The sequence below is a fragment of the Platalea leucorodia genome (assembly GCF_965183815.1).
Source record: "Platalea leucorodia genome assembly, chromosome: 4".
NCBI lineage: Eukaryota > Metazoa > Chordata > Aves > Pelecaniformes > Threskiornithidae > Platalea > Platalea leucorodia.
The window spans coordinates 38639243-38663173 of NC_138826.1; the positions used below are offsets into that span (position 1 = coordinate 38639243).

Here is a 23931-nt window from a genome sequence, read left to right on the forward strand (position 1 = left end):
CCCCGAATCCCTGCGCCTCATGCCCAGGGCCGTGGTGGTGCCTCTGCAGCCTCCCTTGCTGCACCCTGGCTCTCTGCCCCCTCTCCCTGGCCCGCCCTCTCCCCCGACGCACCCCCTCCCCGCTGCACCCCACCTCCCCCAGCGCACCCCCGCCCCGCCGCTCCCAGCCCCGCCCCGGGCCCGGCTCTGGCCCCGCCCCCTCCTGGCCCCGCCCCCCGGGTGGCCCCGCCCCGTCCCGCCCCGCCGGCTCCACCCCGCGGCGCCCCTGCTGAGGAGTTTCCCTGTCCTCTAGCCCCAGCGCGGCCCCGCCCACCGCCGGCAGGGGAGGGAAGGCAGCGGCCAATCGCCTCTCCGGACAGGTCAGCCGCGCCGCGCCGATTGGCGGCCCCGGCCTGGCTTGACGAGCCCCGGGCCGGCGAAGGGGGAGCTCCGATTGGCCGCCGCCGCCGGCCGGCCCCGCCCCGCCGCTCCCTCTCCCCCCCCCCCCCCCCCCGCCCCCCCTGGGCGGCAGCAGCAACGGCCGCCGCCGCCGCAGCGTGAGGCGGCTCCAGCGGCGCGATGGCGGCCACGGCGGGCAGATCGCTGCCGCTCCTCCTCTGCCGCCGCCCCGCCGCCGCGCTGACGGCGGCCGGTTGCTTCCCGGCGCTGGGGCGGCGCCGCCAACAGCAACAGCAGCAGCGACACCGGACGGTGAGTGAGGCGGGAGCCGTGCCCTTCAGGCGGCGGCCGGCTGAGGCGGGCGCGGTGCCGGCAAACCGCGAGCGGCGGGGGGGCCCCGGCTTCCCCCCCCCCCCCCGCTCCTCTGCCCCGTTCCCCGGTCCGGCCCCGGCAGCTGCACGTTATTCTTAGCGCCGTCACCGGGCGAAACTTGAGCGGGGCGGGCGGCGGCAGCCGAGCCCCCGGCCCCTCTCCGCCAGCGGGCAGCTCCCCGGCCCTCCCGCCGCCGCTCCGCCCCGGCAACAAGCGACACCCCCCCCCTCCCCTTCCCCGCCCTGCGCCGTGCCGGTTCTTTCCCCCCTCCTCTTTCCGGAGGGCCCGGGAGCGGCCCGGCGTAGCCGCCGGTACCGGGTACGGGCTACCGGGGCGGGGGTCGGGTCCCGGCGGGGCGCGGCCGCCAGGTGGCGCGCGGGGCCGCCGAGAGCCGGGGGGGGCGAGCGGGCGGGGGGGACCGGCAGCCCCCGGGCGGCGGGGGGGGGGGGGGGGGGGAGCATCGGCCCGGGGCAGCGGGCGCGGAGGGGAGAGGGCGAGCGCAGTGCCCAGCGCATCTCCTCCTTTTTGGTTTTTGAGGGTTTTTTTAAATCACTTTCCCCCTTTTTTGCTGCCCCCCGTCAAGGTCAGCCAGGGGAGAGGCACTCGGGGGCTCCCCAAATCCCCTCCGAGGCGGTGGGGTCAGCCGGGCCGGTGCGGCTTGGGGAGGGAGACACGACAAAAATAAAAAAGCCAGTTTTTGTTTGCTTCCCCTGCAGAAGCAGCACGCTTAATGGCTTTGCCAGAAAAGAGAAGACTGGTAGCACATGCGTTGCTTACTATGTGTCTTAGGGCGGAAAAAAACTGTAAAGGCGGCAGGTTGCGTCTTGGAGCTCGAAAGATTTGCTAAAAATACCGGGAGGCTTTTTTTCCTTTTAAACTAAGGGAACAGTATGTAACCGTGGGATATTCTTCTAGCTTTTGCCACAATCTGTTTTATTGCTGCCTATAAAAAAAGCTGCCGTTGGAGGTGTGCACCTGTCGCTCACTTGTTGTTTTGCTGAAGCAACTAATCGCGAAACTACGTAGAGCCACCGAAAGCGTGTCTTAATCGGGTGATGGAGCAGGGCTCTGAGCTCCATTGGAACAGGAGATACAACGCTAAATCCCTAGGGTCCTGTTTAAAGAGCAGCTAAGTGTTTGTGCCTTGTATCTTCAGGGTGCCGGTAGTTCGTCTAACGGTGTCGGCATGTTTTCACAGCAATGGGATGCCAGAGGTTCTGTCGGTATCGAGTGTCTCAATTGCATCAGTCCCATATTTGCAGCGCGGTTGTTCACATGTGTGAAGTGTGACTTCTGCAGCGTTGACTTCAGACTTTGTAAATACCAACCTGACAAGTGAGGCCACTGGTACCCTGGATTCTGGTCAGGTGTGGAACAGCCTTTTCAGCTTTTCTAATTATCATTTAAGTTGTCACTTTTAGCAGTCTCTGGCCCAGAAAATAATAAATTATTTATCTAAATTTAAGTTGACCTTTGCGATTAATTTAACAGAGACTTGGATTCATGCTTGATTCTGCTAATCAGGCTAAGTGTAGCAGTAAACATGCAAGAAGATTAATAACAAATATTAAAAACTATCCTGAATTTCTTCTGTTTGTCTGGGATAGTTTGCTGCCGCTGCTCTGGCTGTAGCTGAGTGGACATGGCTGAAGTGTGGGCACGCTCAGGAGCACGCTAAAATTGTACTAAGCTGTCTCCTTCAGGTGCTTGGGGAAGAGGAAGGATTTTGCTTGTGTCCCGTGGACTGATGATTAGAAAGTTCTTCTGCCTTTAGTACTGGTTGGGTTATGCTGTTTGATTTTTGGCAGCTTGGCTGTTAGCCATTTGTGGTGTTGCAGTGATTAGTTTTTGAGGTTTTCTTCTTTTCAATAGGGAGATTGTACGCAAGTCAGTTCACTGGGTGTTGAATGGTGAAGTGTGCCTGTGAACCTAGCGATCAAGTGAAAGCTTGCTCAGAGCAGGTCGGTACCCAGAATTCTAACTGTTCCTTTTGACAGAATCTGTAATGTGCCTATTTATCTCATCACAGAAAAGATGAGTTATCCTTTCCACCACACTGTGCTTGAAAAACTACGTGGACCGGTGGGAGAGAGTAAGAAACCCAAGAGCTGCCGAATCCTAGAATAAATGATCTCCAAGGAGAAATTACAGGAACTGGAGCTCTTCATAATAAAGAGAAAATCGAAAGGAGGTTGCTGCAAAGAGGAGGCAGAAAAACAAAATCTGTGTTGGGCAGGAGAAGAAGTAATGGGCTTACAGTGCGAGAAGAGGGATTTGGTTAGGTGCTGGGAATCTTTTTACTGACAGGAAGAGTAGCGAAATGCTGAATTATTTCCTGGGAAAGTTGTTCAATCCGCATTATTGGAGGTGGTTAGGACAGGTTAGACTCGCATCAATCGGTTATGGCTGGTGAAGCACTGATCCTGCTCTGTGATAGGACTGGACCATATAAGCTTCCCGAGTCGATAGATGATATGAGAAAATAGGTAGGAAGAGTTTGTGTAATTAATAGAGTGGTTATATTAGCTATGTCTGTGCAGTATTGTTTTTAGTACAATAAATCCTGGTCTGTTACTTCTCAGGATGGCTGGTTTCTAGCAGAGGTGATAACTTAAATGGGCTTTCTTGAAATAGGGCGGAAATGCTAAATGGTCTTATGGATGAGTTCTTTCAAGAGGGATATAAAATATGCTGGAAGAGCCTGGACCAATTGACCAGACTACTGTGAGAGGACAGTACTTTAAAACAAACAAACCTCTCCAGATGGGTAAAGGGTAAAGAATGAAGTTGTGATAGCATCCAACAGTAGAAAGGGCGAGGAGGTCCGAACTCTTAAATAAATGCTTGGTTTATGAAGGTCCGGATGGGAATACAGTAATATTGAGAGACGTAGGGCTTGAATGAAGCATTCACAGCTTGCTTAAGAGTTTTGAAACCTGAGAGAGTTGGGAAAGGTCAGCGGGCTCAGCATATCGATGTGGGGTTACGGAGGATGCGGCAAGTCTTTGCATTCTGTCCTAGCTGAACAGTATCGCAGGGTGTGAGAGATCTTAGGAGGAGGATGCAGAAAATTTGAATGAGAAATTCTTTTATTGATCTTGGAATAGGAAGAAGCAGGCAGGAGGAAGTGTTTACTGATACTTGTGAATTTCCACTCTGAAAGAGATGGTGTTGTGCCTTGCAGGATGACTGTGAAGGGCAAGGAGAGAGTCAGTTGGCATACCCATGTTGAAAGTGGGGCTGGAGTATCCATAGTGTTGGAAGAATACGGCAGAGCGGAATAAATAGACTTATAGCAGAAATATCTGAGGTTGCATGTCTTTCCATTCTCCCAGTCTCACTTAAACATATGTGAAAGTGGAAGAAGCCTTGTAGAGGAGGAGAGAGTCAGCAAGCACCTTTGCAGTGGAGAAACTGCAGAAGTAGGCTGGAGGGGTTGTAACGTGGGTGGATGGCTACAGCTTTGGAGATGAGCATGGCTGAGTAGTTCATAGAGCGAAACATCAATAGTATTGGTGTTTGTTTTAAATTGGTGCTGTAAGCGCTTCCTCATTAGGAGGGAACTGTGGAGATCTGATGCATTGCTGGGAGGTCGCGTGTGAAGACGGGAGGTGAGAGAGGCAGTTTGTTTCATAGGCCCAAGGTAACTTCTGCTGGTGGGAAGACCAGAAATGGCAAAGGTCGGTATCAGCAAGCAAGATGCGGTGGAATAAAAGTATTGTGTGTGTGGGCTGTTACAAGGTGTGCCGTGGGGTATGAACACACAGTCCTGTGCACGGACTCTTTAAGCAATGGGAGTGGAAGCAGGATGGAGCCGAGTGCTTGGTGGGCGATTAGGTGGCACTTCTCAGTTTAGTGGTGTTTGCTACGTTATAAACTGGTGGGAAGCATAACAGCCATAAATCACAATACTACCTACTAATTAAGGCCCTTGTACTGCGGTAATTTCTGGTGCTTAATACAAAAATTGCTGCTATTTTCCTGTTAGCTTCCCCTCAGAGGAGTGTGGAGAGAGAATTAAAGTGGATGTTTCTCAGAGGAAATTTTCTTATGAAGAAGGGGAAGCCCCTTCTTTGACTCCTTGTTCCGGGTACTGTGGGCGTTGAGGGTAAGCTGCCAACGGCGAGAGCTCCACACCGCTGAGATGCGGTGGGGCTGGGAAGCAGTCCTTTGTGAAAAAGGTTCCCAAAGAAGTAAGCTATAAATGTTTCTCAAATATGCAGTGGTAGACAAAGGACTTAAATAAAATGCTCTGCTTTCGCATGTTGAATGCCTAATCTTTGTGGCTTTCTTCCTATAAAGATTAGAGTCTCTTGTTATTGTGTTTCTTAGTGCATGTGGCCAGTGGTTGAGTTATGTTGGATTGGTGTGTAATCAGCTGATTCAGATCCCCAGAAAATACCTGTAGAAAATCAAGGGCTCGGCTGTATGTGACATTCCTATGGTAGTTAATCCTGACAATTCTGGGTAGACCAGGAATAATGACTCCTAGTGACAACTTCTAAACCTAAAAAGGAAAAACTGAACCTAACTAAACTGCAGCCAAATTTCAAGTAGGTATGAGGACCAGGATTACTTGTGTTGATCAGCCCTCCAAGCGGGGTAGGATTTTGGTGCAGGTAGCCCTGTATTAAGGATGCCGTAGAGAGCGTATCCCACAAAGACTGTGCTGAGGAAAGGTGTCCTGGGTTGTGAGAAGCCTTGGGAGGGAGATGCAGTGGACATCGTGCTGAAGCTGTCCTTTACTTGGCATAGATACAATGTGTATTCGGTGATAATTTTTAATTTTTTTTTTTTTTTTTGCTCCCCCATGCTATGGCTGAAACTGTTGCAGCATCAACTTCCAGAGAAGCTGTTGCTGAGTGGTGTGGCAATAATTTCCCTGGTGGGCCCCTGTAACCACCTCAAGCCCTTGCTGTCACAAGCAACAGTATATTGCCCTACTGTTGCCCATCTCTTGAAACAAATTTATTTAACAGGTGAAGCTTGGGGCTCACAAAACTCACGTAGCAGCAGTGACTGGCTGCAAGGAAGGTGAGACTTGGAAAAATATTTTGGTGTGGTGTTTGTATTTTTGCTGAGGATGGAAACTGGTGGGCTGCTTTAATTAACTGAACTTCTGTTTTCCTGACCTTGCACGCTGCTGATTGTAATTTTCAAATGAATGATTAAAAAGCCAAAGAGCTGGTGGCTGTTCAGTGGTTTAAAGGGGCATAAAACAATTACTCTCGCCAGATCTTTGGCTGCATTTGTTGCCTATCCTTACCTCAAATGTCTCCCGTACCGGGACATCCGTAGGAGCAGTGACATGCATGCTGCAGGCCAGGAAAAGATGCATCTGCTGTCGCTTTGGAAGTCAAGATGACATGTGGCTTCAACTGAAATATAAATAAATACCAACCCAGCAGAACATTTGTAATGTCAAGGAAGCCTTAGGAAGAGTTGATTTGACCGTAAAGATGGGTCTCTCCACCGAGCCTCCCTTTTCTCCTGCTTCTTCCCTTGGCTCCTTCCCACACGCACACGCTTGCTGTCCCGCTGACTCCTCGCTCACCTCACCCTGGCAGAGGGTGGTGAAAACGTAACGATTTCTTGTAGCTGTCGTTGCCACTTGCCCAATCCAGTGCTGCCTAAATTGATTAAAATGCAAGGTGAAGCAAGGTCTGCTGCCTCATACCAGATTTACTGCCAGAGGGAAGGCTACGACTCAATGCTGTTTTGAAAGGTTCAGAAGGAAAGAAAACTTTTTCAGCATTTTTACTTCAAATGAGAGAAGGGAATCTGCCCTTGGCTAATTATAGAGCAACAGAATGCCTGTACTAAGTTGAAAATTTTGTGCTCTTTAGCTTTTTTTGTTAGATTGTGTTGGGATTTTTTTTGCACGAACAAAAATTTAGAGGGGGGTGACCAGCAAGTATTTTTTGGTGTATGAAAGTGGCTGAAACATTCTCTTGATCACATTCATTCTTACAGCGCAAAATAGGTTTTGAAGGGAGGCTGAATTAAAAAAAAAAAAAAAAAAGACATTTGGTGACTTTTGATGTGCCTGTTCATTCAGTGAATAGGAAAAAAGCTTTACTTGATAGTGTCCGGAGAACACCCTTCCAGGGCTCTTTTTATGTGAAAGAGGAGCACTGTACAGAAAGGAGTAGAGGTTGGGTTTTTTGACAATTATTTGATGATACTACATTTTTAAAAATCTATAACTCAGCCTGTGGGAATAATCAAGACTTTTTATGTAGGGTCTGTGATGGAGAAAGGAATTTACAATCGTGGTACAATTGATCCAGTCATTAATACAAAAATTTCAGGACAGATCTCTTTCCCTATGGGGAGTGTTTCTCAGCTGCTCTCAGACAGGATGGGTCTAGCTCGCCTTACCAGACTCAAGCCTGAAAAAGAAAAAAAATTAAAATATTTTGTTGTTGCTCATTTTCTAAAGCTGTTTTTAGACTAAAGATGAAACTTTCTGTGCAATTAGGTCCCACCCAGTCTTGAGGGTGAAACGTAACTTTTATGATTTCATTTCAGATTTGTGCTATGAGTCACTTGTTTGCCATTCTATAAAATAGCATACAGATGACACAAATATATAATTTAAATTATTCTCCCATTTGTAGGTCCATGGAAATGCAGAAATGGTTTTAGATTTTGGGTGGCTTTCTTTTTGGTTTTTTTTTTTTTTTATTTCTGTATTTATTGTAGTGTCAACTGGCGGTCACTCTTCCTGAGATCCCAACTGCTGCTTTCTGCTCCCATGGCCTCTGGTAGCCCTGTGTGGGATGAGGAACTGGCCTTGACAATTTTGCTAGATGAAACTGTGCACTCTGCTCGCCATGGAGGAATACTTCTAATCTCTGAAGTGCTCTCTGGGTGAGAGACCACCTGTGATATTGCTGATGTGGTTTTCGTCATATTTTGATACTTGCTTTTTGAGAGCGAACTAGACTGAGCTGGCTTTAAGGACTGTTTTGTCCTTGAGTATTTAATGATGAAAAGAAAATTACTTGTCCCTTTTCTATTAAAGTTTTGGCAAAGGGTTTTCTTCCTGTTAAGGTCTCAATTGGTCATCAGAATGAGATGTCATTTTAATGAGGATGAAAATATGCAGCACTTGAATGTGATGTGCAATTATTTTCCAGTAGGGCAAGCCTATGGGGTATCACTTATGTCTCGTGTAAAATACGAAGCATGTCCGCTATCTTTTTCTGCATTCTTGGCAGCTCTTAAGGAATTAGGAAATGTAGAACAACTTGCATAAGCAGGAGAGGGAAAAAAATATGGTGAATAAGCTTGTTTCAGCGATTTACTTTTGTTGGCTTCCCCAGGAGGAAGGGGACTGCTGTGCGATGAGGAAACTGTCAAATCTCTGAAACTGCTTATTGGAATAATTAAAACTCGAATTTCACTTGGATAGATAACTTAGGAAGGATCTACTGGGGGGCGACCACCATAAAATACCCTCTGGGTGATTGTCAGTCTTGTGTTCTGTCCTGCAGCCTGCTGGGAATAAAATAATTCACTCTGAGGTCATAGCCTAAGAAGTTTTATAGGGTTTAAGAAAAGCTTTGTGGAACGTATTGCTGTTTTGAGAGGATTTTGGAATAATGCTATGGTAACAATTTCACTTGTTTACGTCACATAGGTCCCAAGATGTGTACGTAGCTTGCTGCTCCTGCTGTTATCCGAAGCTTACATAGACTCAAAGCGGTGTGAGGCTGTAGAAAGAGGGTGAGGGAGAATGGTTGCCAGCTAAAAGTGGTAAGCCTTGGCTTTGCAATGTACCTCAGAGCAGGATCTATTTCTCTGTATGTGTGCAGGAGCTAGGGACACCTGAGCACTCGTATCAAATGGGTACCGCACAGGGCTCCTCACTGCAGAGCATCTGAGTACGGAGTGAGGTGAGGACACCTTTGCCAGTGGATTTAACTTTAGTTAGTTGACATACATGGGTTGGAAGGTGGAACAAAAAATAAGTGGATTTCTTGGATCAGTGTGCATGCAATTTCAGGTGAAGCAGCTCACCGAGCAGTTCATGAGTGAAGTGACCGTAGGGTTGGTGGCCAGCAAACAGCATCTTTTCCTCCCATGTTGTGAGGGGAGTCTCCAGCTCATCCTCCAATTTTCTAGGTCAGTTGCTGGAAGAGAGTCTAAAGTTGCTCCATGTTTTCTCCGTTCTGCGTCACCATATTATCTTGAGAAGCACTGAGCTAGGCAAAGCTTTCCTTGTTTTATTTTGTTACGAAGAACGTCATGTTTCCTGAAGCTGCATAGTGAGTTTATTTGGATGAGCTCATGTCAATTATTACTGTACCTTGGAGCTACTAAGGAAAAATGTGTTCCCTAAATGTAGGAATGGAGATGGCTTGTTTCTACATTTGAGACTTGTATGTTTTGGAAATGGCTGGAAGAGCAACTTTAAGAACCGTTCAGATAGAACCCAACATACGGTCCTTGTAAATTCATGGCTTTGTCAATGATTGGTAAAAGGTACAGCTTCTGATGAGCAGGAGGTGCTCCCTTGACATATGGGCTTGCTCACTGTCAGCTGAAACGTGAATTCGCGGTATCTGCCAAACCGTGACTGTTTATTCTTTATCAGCCGCTCTTCTCTTCTACGTGCTTTCCTTCATCTGTGTGCCTACCTGTCACTTGACTTATGTACTGTAGACCCCCTTGTTAAGGCATGGTGATAATTGTCTTAAGTCCTCATTTTCTTTTGCCAAAACTGACTTCTAATGATGCTGCATTCTTTTTGATTTGTAGCTGAAATCTCTAGATTGAATAGCAAATGAATGTTCATCAGCCAGAATGCAGGTTGTGAAATTTAATCAGAATAGGAGACTCTAAGGTATGTCTCAAAATTAAAGAAAGTAGTTGTGACAGATTATTGTAAAAGGAAATAGAGTTATTCTCTCCACTTAAACCATTTTTTTTTTTTAAAAATACATCCTCATAATTTACCCATGTCATTTTTCTTAGATGTTTGGACTTAAGTGATAGTGAGTTTTCTGCCTGGCAAAGTAATTCCAAAAGTGAGAATTTTAAATACTACTCTGTCAAATGAAGATTTTAAGAGAAAATGGGCTGTCCAAGATAGCACAAGAGTGACACAGGAGTCTTCCAAGTTGCGTGTTAGAAAGCAATAGCTGGGGGCTGGTGCATAATGCTTACCACTGAGAACAAATTGATATACCATGTCCCATTCATGTCTTCTGGTTCTAGACAAAACTCAGACACAGTCAATATGCAATGCAGCAGTAACCTTTTAAAAGTCATTTAAATTAATTGGGAGCCTGTCAGAAACATCACAGAGATTCTTGTGTGGGGGATAGATGGGAGGGAAGGCTGGCAGAGAAAGTAATTTCTCCCTGAAATAACAGTGAACTGAGAAAGTGCAGAGATTTCCCAGGGAATAAAAATGCGGTTCCTTTTTTGGAATGAAAATGCTCTAATTTGTCATGTGACTTGGGAAATTCTCTTGGCTTCCTGCAGAGGGGAAAGGGGGAGTTGAACGTTACATCGGATGTTAGAAGATGGCATGTTTGTGATGCATAACAGCATCTGCTGCATAAAGAGCTCCCAAGGGAGACCGCTGCTTGCTGCAAGGCTATTCCCGATATCGAGGGACTTGTTGCTAAGGCAGTGATAACAGAAATTCCATTGTCTAAATATTTAGTAGATTTGATAATTACACTAGTACAGTGCTGTATGGTTTCCTCTGAGTTTGGGAATATTTGTATTTAAGAGGAGAGTAGAGTGGGATTCTTCACTTGGACTTGGGTGTAACGGATTCAAGAGAACCAAATCTAGTCTCTATCTTAAGAAAGAAGAGTTGTATTACAAGCAATGTATATTGCTAGTAATGAAACAAGCTCCAAATACTCCCCTCTGAATTAAAGGAATATATTAAAGAATTTTCCCTTCCTGTTGCAAGTTCCAGATAAGCTGCTCTCATACTTTATGAACTGCCTGGAAAACTTAAGACAGAGTGCTATTTGGCTTTCATTCAGGCTATGGTCCATGCCATGCCTCACGTAGAAGGACTGGGGAAGCAGAGGGCATGTTGCTTGAGACTATTTCCAGGCAAGTGAAGACAGCAGGAGTAAGAGTTATGTGAATATCCAGACTCCGTTTTGACTGCAGCATCACCTGAGACTGAACGTACTGGCTTACTTGCAGCCTGCCTGCTGCAAAATACCAGGTTTGTTAATCTGAGGTCGCTTTGCTGCTTTGAGGCAGCAATTTTTTCCTGAAAAGCTTTTTCATTAATAGAGCTTTTTGCATCATTTAAAAAGGGTTGTTGCTAGAACTTCTTGCGCACTTCAAAAGCGTGTTACAACGCCATATTATTCGCAGAATTTACTGGCCAGACAGGTGAGGTGAGGCTCTGAAAGGAGAGAGATTTTTGAAATATTTCCAGTCAGAGTCTCACCGTGGACCTGTTTTTTTGTGTGTGTTTGTTTTTGGTTTTTTTTTGACACCTGGAAAAGTGGCGTTGAAGGGAGAAACAGTTATGTGTGTTGAAATGTCCATTCCTAGTTGCTTGGTGGGGTGATGCAAGTGTGATTGCTAAGTAACAAGAAGCTGATGGTCCAAGACAGAGCTTTGGTTTGAAGCCAAAAAGCCACGGATTTTTCTGACCACAAAGTTTAATAGAGTGATGGTGTCCAAGATTAATTTTATCTTAAGAATGATTTTATCCAAAGATAAAAAACATGACTCAGATTTGCACACACACTCATTAAAAATAAATCACAATTTTGAATCAGCTAGTCACTCTTGTGTGTAGGAGTGACCATTTTCATATTTCCTTTTGGCATTTAATGCTCAAGAGAGTAATTTTAAACAAACAGTTTCACAAAGTACTCCTCTTCATTATTTAGCTAGATTGAGTAGAGCAGGATATGAGACTATGCAGATATGGTCTTCTGAGTTGGCAAGCATGCTGTAAGAAAGGACTTTGAGAAAAGCATTAATACCACACAGGCACTTGTGAAATGAATTGTTTTGTAAATAGCATTTTGAACAGATGATGTTTTTTATCTTTCTCCAAAGGTGGGTTGTTTCTGTTGACTGTTCCTGTACACCATTCAGTTTTTCTCTATGTAGCAGTTCCTTTTCTTGTGCTGAACGTCTGTTTGTAATTATAGCATCAGGCTTTTTTCCTTTTGCAGTCAATGATACGCACATTATATCTGTTGCAGGACATCCTTCTGTCTCGTCCCCCAAGCACGCTGGTAACAGACAGTTCCACTTTGAGCAGAGCGCCAAGGGCTCTGGATCTAGGGCAATGAGTCTGGTGGAGATGCTGTTTTCATGACCTACTTCTTGGGCAAGCATGGAAGTAAAAACTGCTGTTGGTGGCTCAGATGAGAGATTTGGGGTTTTTTTTTTGTTTTGGGCTGAAAAATAATCAGAGTCCAGTTTGATACAGTCTTACTCCTCAAGTATAGGAACTGGCTGTCCCCTAAATTATTCAAGTATCAGTGAAGAGGAGAAGAATAGACAAGAACACCTAAGCACAGAACAATGTTGCTTTCAGGATTTAAAACAAGTACTCTTTTTCTCCTAAGGAATTGTTTGTTATTGTGGTCAGTCAGATGTAATTATTTCTTGGTTTGTCCCTCAAAGAGAGGTAGGTGTGTAATTGACTCATCCTAAACACTTTTATCCAAGTTTTTACTTTCATTTAGGAGATTTGGCAACACTCGTAAAGTCGAATTGCTATGATTGGCGTGACATTTTATAGACTAGAGTGCACCATAGAGTGCTGTTTGTTCTTGGAATTACAGTGTCAAAGTGCCACAGTACTTTTCAAGGCAGTATTTACATAATTTGTGTGGAGTTCTACACTAGATGGAATCTGCATTGCCATGTGACAAGCAAGTAATGGGTATATCTTCATCTTCACTGTGTATCCGAACTAGTTAGTATACAAATTTGATGGCAGCACAGCGCTCTGTTTGCCTCCTTCAGGATGTGATTTTTCTAGCCACAAGTTAGAGCTGCTGATGCTTCAAGCAGGGTTCTGACTCATGAACACTTAGTTTTCTTATAATCTTGGGAATGTGGAAATACATGGCTTGCAGGCACATGAAGAAAGCTGAATTGCTATCGCAGTGCTCGGAGACACCCTAGAGTATATGGAGACCTTACTATATGGGTGTCTGAGTAAGCTGACTGTGGAAACCCATGCCTCACTAGGGATGCATATTGTTACTCAAGTCTACCATTACTGAATTGCCTTGGCTAACCAATAAAGTAAGCCCTTACCTCCTTTCCACTGAACACACACACATACACACACGCACAAAACCCTCTGATTGTTGTCTGGTAATTTTTTTTAATGCACTCCAGCTCTGTTACTGTGCTTCCTTCAAGCTTTTCTAAAGAAAACAAAGTAAAAAAAAAATAAAAAATAAAGCTTTCAATCTTCTATTGTCATACTTTCCAAGTTCAGGGCGCTTTTGGTTTTCATAGTACTAACTAGTATCCCATGAATCTTGTTTTTAGGTTAGGCTAATGTAGTTCTCAAAAGTATTTCCCTTTTTCTCCATTTGTAAGCATGAGGTAGTTTAAAACACTTCTACATGAGTTACTTTGGCCACAGTTTGCCTTGGGAAAAGCATTCTCTGAAACACTTAATTTGAAGACAGTTATACTTACCTGATAGTGACTGGCTTGGTTTGTTAGCCCTGCAAATAATATGTGTGAAACTTCTTTAATCTAAAGCGATTAGAATTAGCGTTTTATGAGTAGCATTTACAGCTGCAGCTCTTCTGCTCTGGCTTTATCTCTGCGCTGGGATGAAGCTTGCACCTTAATATTAATTGTCAGTCATGGTAATCACTGAGTTACGTGAGGCTTTTCCCAACCTCATTAGCAGTCTCTGCAAGCTTTCCGGCCTGAAGCTTGTACAAATGAACAGATCTACCACTAGCTTGTTTGTTGTCTGAAGAAATATAACTAGTCAAAATAGAAGAAAAGACACTTTTTTGTTGTCGTTGTTGTTACTGTATCTTCTCTCCTACTGCAACGGTATTTTGCTGAGTCCCTCAGCTTCTACTGTAGGCTGTCTGAGATGCATGAAGAGCTGGTACATAAACATGAGATAAGCACTGAAAATCTGTATGACTTCTTGGTAGGGAAACCTTGATTTACTGTCTATTACCTGAATGTAAAAACCCTTCCAGGTCTCACAGTGAAAAACACCTACATAATTCATTGCAGAACTGAAAAATATTACACCTGTTGAAAGGACATTGTAAGTATAACTTCATATTTTTTTAAATCAGTTAATGAAGTTCAAGTTGATCAATACCGAAAGGCAAATTGATAACTTGCTGATCCATATAAATAAATGTCACTGACTCACGGGGAAGCTGGTTGTTTTCCAAGCTAGAGGAGGAGAGTTCCAGGCAGAAAATCGAAATAATGGGGGGGGAAAAAAAGGTCGATGAAGAATAGGATGCAGTTGAACTATTGTCATTTGCTTGTATTTCGCTTTGCCATCTATCATTATTATTATTATAAGTACAGGAATTTGATGGCACATCAAAGCACTTCAGTGACTTCTTTTATATTCCTGATTTATATTCTGGTAACTTTGGTGCAGAGATGCTGTTCTTACTCACCACTTAGTCTTTCAAGTGCTGTTGCTGCAATGTTACTTTTTCGCCTTTGCTTAATAGTGTGCTCATAATCATGAACACTTTTTTTCCTGTGCTAACGCTTTTATCTAGCAATAGGGGTTTTTTCCCTCATCCTTGCTGTGAGAATAAGACTACCATGTTATTGTGGGACTATTAGTTGAACTTTTTCAAAAGAGTCTGAAGGAGCATGACCTTACACATGACCCAACATAAAACATCTTAACTTCTAACAGTTATAATTGCTGTTTGCAGGCTTAATTGTGATGTGGCTTTTGCAGGTAAATAATCTGATAGGAGAAAAATAACCAGTCTCTGACGAGACACTTGCCTCTTTTCTACCCACGGCTCTCATCAGCCATTCATTATTTTTCCCTCTACACAGTAATTAGGATTGAGCTATGAAGCTCAAAGGTTGAACATGGTATATTAACTCTTGTGTCCTGAAGAGAGGAGACAGGAAGGTATGCCTTCGTGATGCCTTCCTATGACTGGAGTGACAGAGCAAATGATCTGCTTTTTTGTCAGCTTTAGCTGGCATTTATTTAGGTAATATTCAGGTAGAATTTAGAATACTAAAGTTGAATAAAACGTGTGACAAAGCAATGTGAAGCTTCCCTTTCCTACTAAAAGCTGCTTGTTTCTTTTTTCTTATTAGTTGCATAGGAAACATCCCGAGTTCCTCAGCTATAAATACTACTAGTAGGGCAAGAGGTTTTATTGGAAACACCTTTACATTGCAGTGTGGACCGTATGAATGTTAGCATTAGTTTTTGTAGCTATAATCTAGTGTTCAGTGCTTTCTTTGGAGTACAGGACCTCCTCCCTTTGGAGGAGCAGTTCTTGCTTCATTTGTCATGAGACAAGGAATCTTCCTGGATCCTGTGGAACAAAATATTAACTATTGCATATGGAGTTTTATTCGCCTTAAGCTGCTACTTAAATGAAAATTACCTTTGGATCTCTGAAACAGGCCCCTCAACGCTCCTTGTGACTTTAGTCTACTGAGCGCTATTTCTTTTGATTGCTAACAGCTACTTCCAGCCCCTGTGATGCTGGAGGTACCCTTGCTGCTGCCGTTTTGGGTGTGCCCTCTGCTGTATCTTCCAACAGGTGTGCATGTAACAAGGTAGAATCTCACCTTGTACATCAGTCCTTCTTTCTTTCTAGCGCTTGTTCTGGTGTTTCTGAGATGCTGTGCCTCTCTGTAGAGCTACTGACTGTGACTAATGCCTTTCTTGCTGAAAAAGCTAACTACCAGTAGCTGGCAAGATTAATTTTATATAATGTGCTGACTTGAAGCTCCAGAGCCTCCAATGATAAATATGTCTTACTTTTGCACCTCTCCCTGTCCTCTCCCTTTTCTTCTGTCTTCTACCAAGGATAGTTTCTAAAAAAAACAGACAAACCCAAACAGAGTACACAGTGGTGTAAAATGTCCACTTCATCCAGCACAAGCCATAATCTGTTGTTGCATGCTGGTTACTACCAGTCTTACATTTCTACAAATTAATTTTTGATTAATAAAAGCTGTTAAAGAATCCATGCGAAATAGCAAAAAAATCCCAAACCCAAACCAACTGTGTTTTAGAGCTTTGTTGGTTGACTCATCTTGTTCAGACCTTTCACTGATGATAATGTTAGGAAAGAATCGTTACTTTAATTTTTAGAGCACTACTAGGAGGTTTTTGGGGATCCTAAAACTTCCAGGGGTGGTCTTCATTCAGAATTTGTTGAAACTGATTTTTGGAATACAGAGTTGAAGATATGTGCTTCCAAACATCCTATCTTACTGTACTTATGTTAAGATTACCCTAGTTTAGAAAAATAACATGGAATTACTGTCAGTAAACCAGTAATCTGACAGACTGCTGTGATACAGAGTTAAATGTATACACCATCAGTATTGCTAACAAATCGCTTGCAGTGAACTAAGCAGAGGCTCAGCATCAAATATTTCTAGCTTTCTTATTGTTTTATAAATTCAGATGAGATCAAATGCCCCATGTCTATCATTACAGTGGGAAGTTAGGTGCAAGTTTCTTTACATTTTGCTGATTCCACAGTCAAGAAAGTGGAAAATTACTTGTATTTTTTGAGTTTTAGGGCCATAGTGATTGTTTTTTGCCTTCTCTTGGGTTCTTTGAAAGCATTTTTTGGCAACGAACTGTTTTGCAAGTCCTCATGAAGCTGGAAATGTTGGACTGTATACAACCTCACCAGTCTTTTGTGGTTACAGTATGCTCTGATTTCTAACTGGGAAAAGTTAATGTTTGGCTTGGAGGACTGCTCTGATCTCCCTTTAGAGTTAGAGATGTGAAGGCATTCATACCTGCTTTTCATTAGCAAAAACTGGCGTTTGCATATTCTTCTGTCAGTAAAAGTGTGCAGAATGGCCAACTGGCTGTTCTCCAGGTTGTCAGGACAAGTAAGCGTGGGTTAAGAGGCAGGAGCTGCAGCGTGACCCTGCCCGGGAGAGGCTGGTATAACTTATTTCACGCTGGCTAGGTAGTCACTGCTGGTAGAGAGGCCTCGAAGGAAGCAATTTCTGCAGTTCCTGTGCTTTAGCTTTATGAATCCTTCGTTGTCTGGATGCAAAAGTGCTTTTCAGAGAAAGCTGAAGCAGCTGTGGGGATTCTCTCAGGTTTTCTGTGAGTAAATATTTAGTTTCTAAGAATCGGTGACCTTTGAGTCATTACTGAAGTAAATGGCATACCTCTTGAAGGATATTTGACCTATGATGTTAAACTGGCTATTTGTTCCAATTTTAAAACTACCTTTGGGATTGTGGAGTAGTTTACGTTACAAGTGTGAGCTGGAAAGAAGGAAGCTTATCATAAGTCAGACTGGGGTCGGTGAGCATCCGTGACTATGGGAGTATGCAGATGGACACCAGGCTGCTTTGGTACAGGGTTTCTTTATGCAGCTCTCATGGCTTGCCAGGGATAAGCAGAAATGGATCGTTATTTAATACCACTAAATGAAACAAATTTAATTAGCATTAAGTTTACTAGATATAGATGTATAGTACATAATATATGAGTATTTCTCTGAGATGGTATCAGCAGTTGATTTGCCTTGAACTGATGACATGTCTACTTCTGCAACATGGTAATAAAAAATAATCCCCTCTTCAACTGTAGTATTAGCATTGTTGTGCTCTAGGAGGTATCTTTGTGGTGTCGAATCTGTACGCGTGGCTGTGGTAGCACAAGGGTTAGAGCTTGATTTGTATGCAATGTAGTTAGCCAGGGTGGTTGCTGCTGCAAAGTGTGCAATTTGTGTATGCTTCAGAAAAGTGCAGGAAGCTTGAAGGGCATAACTGCTTACCAGCTGGGGAAGCTATTCCTTCCTTGTAGGTGCTGGAAAAGAGGGACTTTATATTGCTTCCAAAATTGTATGCCTCTTCTACTGTTGCAGATTTTAACTGGGTATTTTCTCCATGCAATGTCTAGTAACCGTTTTCTTAATAAGTTTCAATGTTCTATGGCAAAAATCCACAAACTGTTAGGATAGAGATTAAACCAATTAAAAAGTTTGCTAATATATTAAGGGAATTGGTTTTAAAAAATAACAAGGGAGGAACACAATGCACTCCCTTCTGCTGTGCCTTGTCTTTCTCTTCTAAGGGGAGATTTTTCTGTCCCTGTAGCAGCTTTGCTTAGTGCTCAGAGCAAAACCAGCTGGGTAGAAAATGGCAGATTGACTTTGGTGCTTTTGGAGGGCTGAGTCCCACCTGGCCCAGAGGGCTCTGCATTGGTGGCTGGAGGGGCTTGGTGCCTGTTAAGTCCACGAGGAATGGCTGTGTTTGCAACAGCCTGATGAGGAGCAGCTGTGGAAGGGGCCCTGGCTCCCCTGGTGTGTCTGGGGGATGGGATCAGGCATGGGCCAAGCAGAGCAAAAATGCTGCAAGATCGCCATCACCTCGCTTGGTGTTGTCAGCCTTCCCCTCCCTTGGTATGGAGCGTGCAGTGAGTAATATGTATTATTTTTGCCTAGAGGGTTCTAGGCTTCTGCTTGAACAGCCTTCCAAGTTACTTAATGCGTTGTGTTGTAATTATCTGGCATTTTAAGTCCTCTAATCTTTATGTGTTGGGAGTGTGGGCTAGTGCTTGGGGTGTTATGAATGCTCGGTGGCTCGGGGAAGTAAGAAATTCTTTGTAGAGAAAGAATTTACTATTTACCACCAAGATACTGGCCTGAGGGGGAAATAGTGGTTTTTTGCTTTGTAAGGCTTGTTTTCTCTTCCAGCCTTTCCCCAGACCTCAAAGGCAGTACATAACAAACTTGAAAACTATGGCATAGATATTTTCAGAGCTTCCTATCCTTGTTTAATCTTTAGTAATAACTTTGCAAAAAATCTGTAATTCAGGAGAAAACATTTGGAAGCTTTACAACCAGCATGATGTCTTGGTGGTTATGTGTGTGCTTAGATCTAAGTAAGCCTTTTATATTGGCAGGGCAAGGGACAAAGAATAGCTTTTTCAAGTATGCAAGTGGTTGGATAAAGTAAATAAAGGTAATAATACACAAGTTTCTACCTGCTAGTTGGATTGTGTGATAGTGTGCTGAATATGGTGTGGGCAACAAAAAAAAAAAAAGCTAAAACTTGGGTGTGCGTCCTATCTGCTAGGGTAAATACAGAGAATTATATCCAACATATAATAAGGGAAAGCTGGCTGTTAAGATCATGTTGAGTGTGAGAAGGCAGACAGGCAGCTCCCCGAGCACATGCTGTAAGTCCCCAGCTGTGCCCTCTGCATGGGGTAGGCCGTAGGGCTGCTTTCTAATGCTTCTGCCTGTGGAGGAACTGGTTCTGGGCGAAGTTTTGAGAAAAAGCTGGTACCTTCTCTTATAATTTATCTTGGGAGTTATACTTCCTACTGAAAAGATAAGGAGTTTAAATGAATATGTGTATACTACACACATAGCTAACAAAGTTTTGTTTTTTCTTCTGCTGGGGCATGCCGTGGCTGAAGCTGTGACTCTGTTCCCATGAAGGCAGTTGGTCTGTGGCTTACTAACATAATGGTCACCTTTTAATTCTTGTTTACCAACTGGGTGAATACTCTGCTTCTGTTGCTTATCTATAAAGGGGCTTTTTCTAGCATGTATCTATTAACTTTGGCTAAAGAATCTTTTCCAAGTGAGCCTATGTGTGTGGAAGGGTTGTGGAAGGAAAAACTTTGCCTCTTTCCCTTCTTTCTTACTCGTGTTTGCTTGATGCTTCCTGAATGTGTAGTGGGAAATATCATCTATAGCTCTTCCAGAAATACAAAGTCCTCCATTGATAAGCAGGTAAACACATGTTGTTTAGTATTTTTTGTTCCAAACCCTTCAGTATCTGATCTAAAATTATAAACTCCCCCCTCTTGTTTACAAAGTCAGTTTTATTTTTGGTTTTCAAGCTAACAAATAGGTCAATACTAAAAATTCTGCAGTCACCTCTTCAACAAAATTGTGCAGGCAGGATTATCTGGATTTTCCTAGAGACAGAAGTCTAAACAAATGTTGCTAGCAAATGTTTTGGGTAAGTCTTTATTAAAAATTTTGAAGTTGTTTTTCTTATAACAAAATTCAAGTCAACTAAATAACCTGAAGTTGTATGTATCTTGTTTTTTCCAAAGGGAACAAGGTCATGCCAGTCTGTGTGGGGCCTTAAGAAAGTATATACCATTCAGGCATAAATAGGAGTACAAAGGAATGCTTCTTCTGCAGGAGCAGGTATTAGTAGAAATCTAAAATCCAGTTCCTCCATGAGCTTGCCTTATACATATATTTATATATATTATTTTTTTACGGAAAGAGTGAATGAATTTACATAGAGATTTAATCATCTTCAACAAGAACTGATGAGGAGTCCTCCCTATTGTTGGAACTAGTGGCAGTGTTGCCTGTTTCAACACTGCTTGGTAAAATTAAGATCTTTACAATAGATATGTGTAGGATTTATTGCAAGTTTCTGACCAAGTAATTCCAACAAAAGTCCAAGGTGTAAGAACTGCATGAGTGACCCACTGGGTTTGAGTTAGCAAGAGGTAGTGTACAGGTTACTGCAGGTGTTCATGCTCTTACTTCTCACGTGATTTAACTTAGGAATGTAGATATCCCTTCTTCAAAATGGGCTCATGAAATTGGGTTTCCTTTTTCTTCTTTTTCTGCCAAGCAGAGTGTGGAAGCTGTGGCTGTTGAGCAGAGGGCACAGCATTTGAATGATGTTAGGAGATTTTAGTAGTAGTGTGGCTATTTGAATGTTAGAGGGCATGAAAACTGAAGTAAAATGTACAGGCAGATTATTAAAAGCTTAAAAGGCACTAAGATAAATCCAAATATCAGTGGGGTGGTATTGTGGTTTTTAAAACTTACCATAGGCAACTTCTTAGCTGAAATTGCATCCAATTAGGACCTTCAGATGGGGCTAATCTTCTGATAAGCAAAGAAATTATTAACTAATCACACCGTTAGGTAAAAAGCAGTGTTCATAGATGGTTGGTGATTTTACTTGCAATGTGTAAGTGTCTGAGTAGAAACTTGTTGGGGGTTTTTACACTAGGAACTTTTAGAATGGAGAATTTAATAATAGTGAAGGATGTTAAGATATATTTAAATTATATTTATCATGGCTTTGTCAGTGTTCAAGTTGGAAGAAGGGTCAAATTTTGCAGGTGTTCCCTATGAATGTTAATTAGCAGTAAACCTAAACAGCTGTTGAAAATGATTGGGTAGTTTTGATTGGAGGGGAACTCTGCAGGTTGGCAACTTTAACCTACTTGGAGCATGGCTGGGTTCAATGCTACATCAGGTTGCTTGAGGCTTTGTTTGGGTGTGCTCTGAAAAATCTATGAAGATGGAAATTTGATTGCCTCTTTGGGCTGCCTTTTTCTGGTGCTGCACAGCTCTCATGATAACTTTTCCACCTTTCTTTTTGAATGCCAATGCGAATTCTGTTAAAACAGTTTGTGTCTCGAAATTTTGCTATGCAACCCCCAGAACAGCCTGGCTCCATCTTGCCTGCAGTTCCTCTTTAGGTAGTAGGAGATGGATTGGATCATATAGCAGTCTCTTCTCCAAGCTGAACAGCCTCTGGCCTCTCTTTATATGTACATCTACTGTAGCCTCTTCTATATATCCAGTCCTCTAGGGCCCTGACCACCTGGTGGACCTTCTCCTGGGCTTTTTCCAGTTTCAGACTTCTCTGTTTTACTGTGAGTGTGCACAACTGAACTGCACTATGCCACGTGTGGCCTCACGAGGCAAATAACCTGCAGGCAGAGGGAAGCAGTTTTGCTTTTGTTAATGCAGCACAACATGTGGTTATAACCACAGTTGGATTTGAACCTCCTGAGCTGCTTGCTTGCATATTAATCTGACTTGCTGAGGTGCCCAAAGTGATAGCCTTGCCCTTTAGTGTATCAGCCATTCACCCTACCTGATGCGGTCTTTAAACGTGCTGAGAGTGAGTTTGCTGCCTTCACCTGGGTCAGTGAGGGAGGTATTAGCGTTGCCCCAATATTACCTGGCTTACAAGTAGACTTATGACTTCAAAGAAAACAAATCCCAATTTACAGCTCTGCTTTTGCTTTCCCATCTCTTATTTTAATGCAACTGCACTAAATCTTCAATTGTCTTGAACTGCCTGCGTTCTGCAGTTGTATACTTCTAGTTCAAAAATCATTTAATTTTGGAATTTGGCAGTACTGTTCTTTCCACACTTTAATTAAACTCTTGCCTGACTAATGAGGTTCTTCACCACTTCCCTTCCACCCCCGCCACATTACTTGTTCTCTACTGGTATGTTTTTGTTCATCTCTTCAGTATTTTACCATTTTGATCTTCATGCTTTTGTCTACCAGCATGAAAGTAAAAACCTTGAAAGTCTTGGATAGTAAAGGTTTCAGTTCTTAGAGCTATGTTAAGAGGCGTTGAATATCATCATTGATTCAAGTTTCAGTGTCTGTTAATGGGAATGAACTTCTGAGGCTTTTTACATAACCTGTAAAAGGCAAAAAGAAAATCTTTGTTCTCTGTGTGCTAGTCTTAGAGTTTCATCAAAGGTGCGAACTGTTAACATACTTTGAGAATAACCTGAAAAATTGCACCATGTATTTGGAAGTCCAATAGGGTTTTGACTACGTTGGATATATGCTCCTATTTATGGGGAAGACTGACCGAAAAATAATTTGGGAAGAACTGGATGGGATTTGTTCAAAAAGTGACATAAATCTGTATTTGTTTAAGGTTAGCAATGACTGATGAATTTTTGAGTAGTAATATAGAATGGGATGTGATTTATTATAGTTGCGATTTCATAGGTTTTCATTATCTGCTGATGAGGGAAATTGCCGTAGCATTTCTGAATGAGGTTGATACGGAGACGAGTCTGTTCATTTCATCATATGCCTCTGATTTTTCTGATGAGAGTTTAACTGTATATGAAAACTTCTAAGTCTAATAAAGCATATTTATCATTGAATTGTGTTTTAGAGCTCTGAGGGTGCTGTTCTTGAGCGGTCAAGTCAGTGAAAGGTGTAGAATGAGAAAGTCTCTATTCAATGTGGTGCAGTATTTTGAGACCCACTGAAGTCAACAATCAACAGGATGATTAATACAACTACTAAGTCAATGCTGTTATTAATTCAGCGACTGAATCTTTTAATACCATTTCCCCATGAATGTAGCTACGTGTAGAAGTTCCTGGCAGCTTAAAGATGAGGATGAGCTGGTGAGTGCTTATGACTCAGGAACCGGTGGGTGCAGTGGTCAGAGCTGTAATCCTTAGTGGTTACTGTATTGCCTTACCGTCGTTGCGGGAACAAGCTTACAGCTGAACACTTACAGCATTTGTTTAGAAACTACTCGCCACATCTTGAGCATGTGCTTTCCTGTCTTGCTGGGGAACTGACTGGGTATTCAACTAAGTGCAAGCTTCTATTTAAAGTCTTTGTTCTTAGTTGTTGTCATATTTTTGCAGGTATTTAGACAGATTTAGGGGAATTGTTATCATCGTAACTGTCTTTCTCCAGGTTGTAATACTGTAATACGTGGCTGTTAAGCTTCTGAAAGGATGTGGTAGTCTGTTCCTCTTAAGGACTGTCAAAACCCCACATTTTTTCCAATACAGGCAACCAGGAAGGAAGTAGTGAGGATTTTTCTCAGCTAGAAGTGTTTGCTGGGCAGAAAAATGTCTTGGGTTACAGCACGGTTGGTCTCGACAATCAAGTTATTCACCTTCCTAATGTTTGACCTGATAGATGATTTAAAATAAATTGAATGTCCACGTTTTTCAATGAAAAAATAATGAAATGGCAGATTAAACGGGCTTTTCTAGTTTAGCTATAACTGTGCCTGACTCTTGCTTTCCTTCCTATGGCTTTAGTCTGGGCACAGTTGCATACTATGTGGTAAGGCTGTTTTATTAGAGGAATGTTGCACATGTCAGCGAGAGCCAGTTTGGCAATATGTACATTCTTGGGGTGGTTTTTTTTCCTCTTTTGAAGATATGCAGTATACTGGAGGCTGAGCAGGTGGT

The 23931-nt window shown here is 43.1% G+C and overlaps 1 protein-coding gene across 1 annotated transcript in view; it reads left to right on the plus strand.

The window, feature by feature from the left end:
- The first annotated feature begins 536 nt into the window (after positions 1–536).
- The window catches only part of MCU (mitochondrial calcium uniporter), a 92952-nt gene continuing 69557 nt past the window's right edge, over positions 537–23931 (plus strand). Inside the window, exon 1 of the mRNA XM_082309807.1 lies at positions 537–690. Coding sequence (XP_082165933.1) covers positions 559–690 — 132 coding nt within the window. The 5' untranslated portion in view covers positions 537–558. The remainder of the gene's footprint in view (positions 691–23931) is intronic.